Source organism: Primulina eburnea, chromosome 11 (assembly GCF_022965805.1).
Source record: "Primulina eburnea isolate SZY01 chromosome 11, ASM2296580v1, whole genome shotgun sequence".
NCBI lineage: Eukaryota > Viridiplantae > Streptophyta > Magnoliopsida > Lamiales > Gesneriaceae > Primulina > Primulina eburnea.
Window position 1 is genome coordinate 15,607,690 of NC_133111.1, and position 9,242 is coordinate 15,616,931.

At 37.0% G+C, this 9,242-nt stretch overlaps 1 protein-coding gene across 1 annotated transcript; it reads left to right on the forward strand.

The window, feature by feature from the left end:
* Positions 1–7,789: 7,789 nt before the first annotated feature.
* LOC140804907 (low temperature-induced protein lt101.2-like) lies at positions 7,790–8,465 on the forward strand. Its single transcript, XM_073161064.1, has 2 exons — positions 7,790–7,944; positions 8,132–8,465. The coding sequence occupies exons 1-2, from the start codon at positions 7,864–7,866 to the stop codon at positions 8,213–8,215; spliced, it is 165 nt and encodes a 54-aa protein (XP_073017165.1). The 5' UTR covers positions 7,790–7,863; the 3' UTR covers positions 8,216–8,465.
* The last annotated feature ends 777 nt before the right edge of the window (positions 8,466–9,242 follow it).

The window sequence follows — 9,242 nt, forward strand, 5'->3', positions numbered from 1 at the left end:
CCACCGTGTTCTCTAAGATAGATCTTCGATCAGGGTACCATCAGCTGAAAGTGAAGGATGCAGATGTCCATAAGACAGCTTTCAGGACCAGATACGGGCATTACGAGTTCTTAGTAATGCCGTTTGGATTGACCAATGCTCCAGCAATTTTCATGGACCTCATGAACCGAGTATTTCAGCCGTTCCTCGATCAATTCGTCATAGTATTTATTGACGACATTCTTATTTACTCGAAGAGCCATGAGGAGCACAACCAGCATTTGAGGACAGTTTTGCAGACCTTGCAGAGTCGCAAGTTATTTGCGAAGTTCAGTAAGTGTGAATTTTGGCTGCAGAAAGTTGCATTTTCGGGGCATATAGTATCCAGCAATAGTATTGAGGTGGACCCATCGAAGGTGGCAGCTGTTAAAGAATGGGTTGAGCCAAAGAACGCATCTGAAATCCGCAGCTTTTTGGGTTTAGCAGGCTACTACCGTAAGTTTATTAAGGGATTTTCGTCCATAGCAATGCCGCTCACCTCACTAACCAGGAAAAATGCAAAGTTTGTGTGGAGCGAGGAATGCCAGAAGAGCTTCGACACCTTGAAGCAAGCTCTTATTTCAGCGCCAGTGCTAGCCATGCCGACAGGGCAAGGCGAGTTTGTGCTTTATACCGATGCATCTAAGCTCGGATTAGGCGCAGTGTTGATGCAACAAGGTCGGGTCATAGCTTATGCTTCCAGACAGTTAAAGGTGCATGAGAAGAACTACCCGACTCACGATCTTGAATTAGCCGCCGTTGTCTTTGCATTGAAGATTTGGAGACATTACTTATACGGCGAGAAATGTCAGATCTTCACCGACCACAAGAGTCTCAAATACTTCTTCACGCAGAAAGAGCTGAATATGAGACAGAGAAGGTGGTTAGAACTTGTGAAAGATTACGACTGCGAGATTAGCTACCATCCGGGAAAAGCTAATGTTGTCGCAGACGCCTTGAGCAGAAAAGTGGCAGGGGTAGCTCAGTTGACAGCTCAGAGACCACTACAGTCGGAGATTCAGAAGTTTGGTCTAGAGATTTATCGTGATGGCAAGGCTCCTAGGCTGTCTAATCTGACAGTCAAATCTGATTTGCTAGACCGAATCCGAGCATGTCAGTCTACAGATGAGCAGTTACAGAAATGGAGACTGAAAGACGAAGCCAAGGGCAGTGTGTTGTACACAGTTTCAGACGGCATTGTGCGATACAGAGGTAGAATGTGGGTGCCTAGTGTTGGTTCGATCAGACAGGATATTTTGACAGAGGCACACGCATCTCCGTATTCCATTCACCCAGGAGGCACCAAGATGTACAAAGACCTTCAGTTATTGTATTGGTGGCCAGGGATGAAGCGAGACATCCGTAGGTTTGCGTCAGAATGTCTCACTTGTCAGCAAGTAAAAGCTGAACATCAGAGACCAGCAGGGTTGGTAAAGTCACTCCCCATCCCCGAGTGGAAGTGGGAGAACATTACTATGGATTTTGTGGTTGGATTACCGAGGTCAGTCAGAGGATCGAACTCCATTTGGGTTATAGTGGACCGACTCACTAAGTCAGCGCATTTTCTGCCAGTGAAGACGACTTTCTCCATGACGCAGTATGCGGATCTTTATATCCAGGAGATCGTCCGGTTGCATGGTTTCCCAGTCTCTATTGTGTCCGACAGGGACCCGAGGTTTACATCGTCCTTCTGGAAGAGCTTACATGCAGCCATGGGGACGAAGTTACTGTTCAGTACAGCTTTTCACCCGCAGACAGATGGCCAGTCTGAGCGAGTGATTCAGGTTTTAGAGGACTTGCTAAGAGCTTGCATGATTGACTTCCAAGGAAATTGGGAGTCTAGACTACCTCTAGTGGAATTCACATACAACAACAGCTTCCAAGCATCTATTGGTATGGCTCCCTATGAAGCGTTGTATGGTCGGAAGTGCAGATCACCAGTTCATTGGGATGAAGTTGGTGAGAGGACAGAACTTGGCCCAGAAATAGTTCAGCAGACTGCAGACGTGGTGGTCAAGATTCGTGACAGAATGAAGACCGCCCAGAGCCGGTAGAAGAGCTATGCCGATAAGAGAAGAAGAGACCTCGAGTTTGCCGTTGGGGATCACGTCTTCGTCAAGATAGCGCCCATGAAGGGTGTTATGAGATTTGGAAAGAGAGGCAAGTTGAGTCCGAGGTTTATTGGACCGTTCGAGATTCTTGATAGAGTTGGGACATTAGCCTATCGTGTAGCCCTTCCGCCGAATCTGGCCGGGGTACACAATGTGTTCCATGTCTCGATGCTGAGAAAATATTTGGCTAATCCTTCTCATGTTCTAAGTTATGAGCCGCTGCAGTTGACTCCAGACCTGTCTTACGAGGAGAAACCAGTCCAAATCCTAGACAGACAGGAGCGCAGACTTCGGAACAAGACGACTAAGTTGGTCAAAGTTCAATGGCTAAACCAATCGGTGGAAGAAGCCACGTGGGAGTCAGAGGCCGACATGAGACTTCGTTACCCGGAGTTGTTCGGTAAGACTTAATTTCGAGGACGAAATTTTTATAAGTGGGGGAGGAACTGTAGTGCCCAAATATAGTACACGTATAACCCATGCATTCATTTAATTATTAAATCATCTAAATTAAATTTAAATGAGTTTTGGCGATGCATGATTTATTTAAATGCATTATTTTAAATTATTTATGTTTATGGGATGCACGTTAAAATATTTTATCGATTTTCATGTTTCAGACGATCATTCGAGGCGGGATTGAGGAAAAGACCCGGTGACGATTTTTGGCAATTGATAATGTGGTATTTTATTTTAAGTTGAGTTTGGGGGTGATTTTAAATAGTTTATTGAGTTTTAGCATTTTTAAGTCTGATTTAATTATTAGGTGATTTTATGAGTTTTAAACTTTTAAAAGTTTAGCAAGTGTGCACTTTAATTTTATTAGGAGATTTTATTTAAAGATGAGTAGAGTTAGTATTTTAACTAATTTATTATTGGAGTTAACCTTTTTAATTAGTATTGGATTAGCATGTCAATTATGTTATTTAGGAATTTTAGAGTTTTAAAACTCTTAAAGTGTAGTGGGGGTGCAATTATTTTAAATGTTGGGATTTTATTTAAGTGGGAAAAGAGTTAGTATTTTACTTAGTAGTTAATTATTTTATTAAACTAAGATTTACTCTCCCTAATTATTAAAACACACGCCACACACACACTACACACTTTTACACACACCTGTAATGCCTAAACACACACACACACAAGTTCATTCTAGACTTTTATTATTTTCAAAGAGCAAAACCTAGGGTTCTTCTCCCCTTAGCAGCCGCCCCCTCCTCTAGCGATTTCCAGCAGGTTTTGTCGAGTTTTATTCAAAGATTTTAGCGCCACAATCGCCCCGGATCAACCTCGCTTCTATCTCCGCTTCGGTGACGCCGCTTCGGTAACGTTTATTATCAAAAAGGCACGTATAATCTGTTCTTGCTGTGTCGATCAAGTCATATATTGTATTACATTGTTTTTATGCGTAAAAGTTATGTATGATGTTAGTAGTTTGAGCGAATCATGAATCGGATCAATTTCGAAGGAAAATTTTTAGATCAAAAACTCGTTTTTACTGTTCATGTCAAAACTGCGATTTTTCTGTTCAGATTTTGGGAAAACTTTCAACGGCAAAAACGTAGAACTTTTCAATACCTTCGATTTGATATATGATTCGAAATTTTTGGACGAAAATTGAGTGAGTTATGATATTTTCCGTTCGACTGCGCAAACTGAAAATTTCAGAAAATTATGTTATTGATACGTTTCTTGAAGTTTTAAGTTGCAGGCTTCGTTGGAAATCGACGGGCGATTGTTGCTGCGTACGGGTATGTTAGTAATGATGTTAAGAGTGTTTTTTTGAGGTTACGTTTCATGTCGATAGGCACTCGAGCTAACTAGAAGTCGTAGGAAACAGTTTGATGTCAATTGCCATATTTTGGGTCGTGTGTGTCGTAGAGCGAACACTGTTGTCTTGAAACGTTTGTACAATTTGGGTTTTATGTTGCGGTATGCTAGGATGAGTCTCGAGGTGTCGGTGCATGGTCCGTATAACCGAGTCTAGAAGGATGAATATTAGGTGTTCAGAATTTTCGTAAGTTCGCGATTACAGTGGGTGCACGGACCTGTACACGGACCCTGACACGGGGTCCGTGCCTTTGTTGTCTTCTCGGCGTCTTTTTCCAGTATCTACACGGACCCCTACACGGATGAGGGCACGGGGTCCGTGCCTTTGGGTTTCACTTAGTGTTTTTTTTCCAATATCTACACGGACCCTCACCCGGACCCTGACACGGGGTCCGTGCCTTTGCTTCCTTTCAATGTCTTCTTCCAGAGTCTACACGGACCCCCATCCGGACCCGAGCACGGGGTCCGTGCCCCTTCCGTTTCCCGACACACTCTAGGCAGTATGTACACGGACCCTCTCCCGGACCCAAACACGGGGTCCGTGTACCCTTGTTTTGGGAAATATTTGTAAGTTCATTTTAAGTTTGATGTTATGGGTTAGTGCAAGGATTATTAAGGGCGTGTCGTGGCAAATCGTAGAAGGTCCTAAGGTATGATTGAGCTTGAGAGTAAGCATGTGTTTTCTATGTCTAAGCAATGCAAGTTAAGTATGAAATTCACGTTAGTAAGTTGCAGCAACGGCCCCAGTCGAAGTCCAACGAATCCCTCAACGCCAAGTAAGTATGTTGACGTGCAAGAAAACATTTTTTTTAGTTTTTGAGGTATGCTAAATGTCTTGTGACCAAATTATGTTAGGATTGGAAAGCGTTAAATTATGAACGGGGACCAATCCGCCCGTTAAATTATGAACGGGTTAGATCGTGGTTGTGAAGCGTTAAATTATGAACGTGGATCAACTGGCCTGTTAAATTATGAACAGGGATCTTATGTATGCGGCAGCGGATACGTCCCTGTCAGCCCAGTACTGTGGTATAGTCTGATCAGGCTCTTTTACGTTATGGGTCACTTGCTTTGAAACATCCTCTACGCAAAATGATGAAGTTATGTATGTTTACGTATGCAGCATGTTTATGAAAAGTTTAAGTTATGGCACGTCGAAGTATGTATGTACGTATGTTCAAGTTTATTATGCAAGTTCAAGTTTCAAGTATGTATGTCCTATTTTAAAGTTGCATGCGACCTTAATATGTAGTACTCGTTATTCCAGTTTATACGTGTTGAGTCTTTAGACTCACTAGACTTGATCGATGCAGGTGACTATGTTGAGGAGACAGGAGGTGATGACCAAGGGGCAGGCTTGGGCTGAGTGGCAGGCTAAACCCGAGGACCGCAAGTTTATGTTTATGCAAATTTTTAAATTACTCTGATGTTTTGATTTGAACGTGAGACAGTTTCTTTTAGCAAAATTTTATTGGTGATGTATGATTGTGGGATTTATTTTTATGAATGTTGAGTGACGACCGTATGAATGTTTTTATTTAAGAAAATTTTTAATTTTTCCGCAAATTTTAAGTAGTGTAGAATACGGTTCGTTACAGAGATATTCTGTGAGTGGCGGTGCATGGGCATGGACCGAGGCTCATGCTGGACCATCCTAACGACCCATGACCATTAGTGGTGCGTGGGTATGGGCCGAGGCCTTTGTTGGTTCAGCCTAATGGCCCATGATCGTTACATAATATGATCGATATTTTTACAAAATTATCACCTGCATCAAATTTTGACAAATCAGTGTAAAGTTCGGAATACGAAGAGTTGATGATTTTAAGTGATGCTTGCAGTAGGGGAGCAATCAAAGTTGTACTCTTTTTTCCTCGTCTATTATTTTTTTCTCGTGGTTTTTTAAAACTAAGTGTTTAATGAGACAATTACAATCAGCAATAGATTTCGTACTCTTTTTCCTTCACTATGATTTTGTCCAACTGGGTTTTTTTTAGAAAAGTTTTAACGATGCGCATATATCTTCGTGAAGACATACAAAGAAAGTATCTATTAATGTACTCTTTTTCTTTCGTTCTGATTTTTCCCAATGTGTTTTAATGAAAAAATTGTAACGAGACATCATTGAGTCCCAATGAAATTTCTAAACATCCATCTTGCTAAATTGGTATTTGACGAATCAATTGTTTTTACAAATAATCATCTAAAAAGGAGTGTTATAAATATATTTTTATTGTAGATGATTACTTTATTGAGTTAAATTTGAAAGATTTGTAATCAAGATAAATATGACAAGATAATATATGTAAAGATTTGTATGTTGTAATCTTATCCTATAAATAAAGTGATTGTATTGAATGAAAATGTACATGAGTATTGACTCATTCTCTTCTTCTTCTATCTACTCATCTTTATTTCTTTGGCAAAAACTTGTGTGAGACGGTCTTACGGGTCATATTTGTGAGACGGATCTCTTATTTGGGTCATCTATGAAAAAATATTACTTTTTATGCTAAAAATATTACTTTTTATTGTGAATATGGGTAAAGTTGATCCGTCTCACAGATTAAGATCCGTGAGACGGTCTCACATGAGACCTACTCTATTTCTTTTATAGCTTATAACATCCATCATTTATTATTACACTTTATTTGTTTCTACAATTAATTAAAAAACACATATACATGAAATATAGAAGTAGATATGTGTTTTTATTAAATAATAATGGTTTATCTATTATTTATAATTTTAGATTTTAAAAAATAAAACATAAATTTATATTTTATCCACTATTCTACACGCGCCCGAATCAAACCCCGACAGCTCAGAAGATGATCTAATCGCTCCCATTCTTCCAACCAATTTCCATATGTAAGAGCTCTCTGATTTTGTGACACGTTACACCTCCGCCTTTCTTTTTTTACATGTGGATCCCCATTTATTTAATACATATAATTAATCATCCTTCGACCAACTTCTCTGATCTTGTATACTTTTCTTATATAAATATATATACTTATATGTGTACGTCTTAAATGATCGTTTTCACAGTCCCTAATAACATCAGTCCCTAATAACATTTGTATATCATTCCATTACAGCTGTGGTTTTTTTTTTTTAAAAAAAAAAAATTGAAAAAAATTTACGATGAATTTTGTTAAATTAATTTCTTATCCAACACTATTGATTTAAAAGCTGTAATAAAATTACGTAAGAACTAGTAATTATGATATTCGTAAGCCAACTTCTTATTAACTAGTGCACCGACGTAATGTTTGCGTGTTTATATAATATTTTTTATAATTCATTTGATTTATATTTAAATAAAGATAAAAATATAATTATAAGAAAAGTGAGAGACTACACTATAATTTGATATATAAATAAAAAAATAAAAAAATGAGAATTTAATATTCTATAACCTAAATCTTAAAAAACAATGACTTAATCGACTGAACTACATATAACTTGTATTAAAATTTTAAATTTTTATTAATATATAGTTATTAAAACAGACTATGACACCAAAATTAATTACTTTAAATATTTCAAACCTAATAAAATAATATAGAAATATAAATATCTATTTAACTTAATTTTATTTTTAAATTCTTTATCGTAATTTATCGAATCTATTTAAAGATCATCTTTATTCGAATTCAAAATATTTTCACGTAAAAAACGGATGTCAGTTAAAATATAAAAAGTTGATGTTTCATTTGTTCATCCAAGTCCACGTGGCGATTAGAGATTCCACGTGGTTGCATTTCACGTCTTTACCTCCTCAACTGTTGACACCTTTTCTTTTATAAAACAGTTAAAACCTTATTCATACGTTTTGCTATTTAGAGCACATTTCTCTCCATTTTCTGTTCAGTAAGCTAATTAAAATTATTTTCGATCAATGGGTTCTGCAACATTCGTCGAAGTTCTTTTGGCCATACTGCTGCCACCCCTCGGAGTTTTCCTGAGATTTGGCTGTGGAGTAAGTGTCCTTTTTGTGATGTTAAATTAAATTAAACTAGGTAGAAAGTATACTTTAATCAAGAATTTTGGAGTCGAGTTTTTATGTAGTTTTTTTTTTTATCTAACGAACTGAAATTGTCTTTTTCCACTTCTTTGGCTAATTGAATTTGTATTGACAAGTTTTCTATAAATTTTATTTGACGCAGATCGAATTTTGGATATGTTTGTTGCTGACAATCTTGGGATACATACCTGGGATCTTATACGCCCTTTACGTGTTGGTTGCGTAGCCCCAATGAGTTAACAATTGAACTTTAGATCCCAAATTTCATGTTCTTCTTAGTCTATTCTACACCATGATATATGTCACACGAGGCGAAATTCACTCGGTTTCGCGTAGATCCATCCATTAGAGAGAGTGTGTGTGTTTGTTGAGTTTTGTGTTTTAATTTATGGTGTAAATTGGGATATTGGCTTCGACATGTTCAATGATGCTTGTAATCAGTGTTGTATTGAATAAGATTTTTTTTGTTTTGAATCTGATTTGGCCCAAATATTTGGAGGTTCGTTCACTAAAATTATTTTAGCTTCAAGTGTAATCGGATTGAGATCATGACAATGTTGGGATCTTGGTTTTCTCGCGTCTAAAACGCTGAGAAAATATTATTTTTTATTTTAACAATTAAAATATTTTTTTGAGCACTCTCATATTTTTAATAGATAAACATCGTAGAAATAGTGTAATATTATGTTTAGTACAAGATTCATACGACTCTATTATTTTATTTCGTGGTTAGTGAAGATAGTTCTTATTAATTCCTCACAAACATTTTCCAAAAGCTTCTTTCTTTAATCCTTTTGTTCTTCTTCCAAATTTACTAGAATATTGGAAGAAATTTTATTTTGAGATCAAAAATTCGAGAAGCTGCTCAATCTCGGTGGCTGAAATTTTTGAGACTTTTGGGTGAAGGAATTTTCGAGTTTTCAAGGAAGGAGACTAGGTTTTTTAGTTTCCTCCTTTTTATAAAGCATTAATGACCTAATTAGTCTCTTAATTAACATTAATGGGTTTGATTAATTAATTCGATTAATCCAATTAGTTTAATTAATTAATCAAAATCTATTAAAATTTTAATTATTTAGTATGTTGGATTTGTACGTCTACAAGTTCATTTTAACATAATTCTCACTTTATTTAATAAAGTCAACTTTGAGTTTAATAATTAAAATTTCCAAATATTATCTCCTCAAATTTTATCAATTTATAAATTCAACTTCTTGAATTTAATATCTCACAAATTCAACTCTTTAAATTTA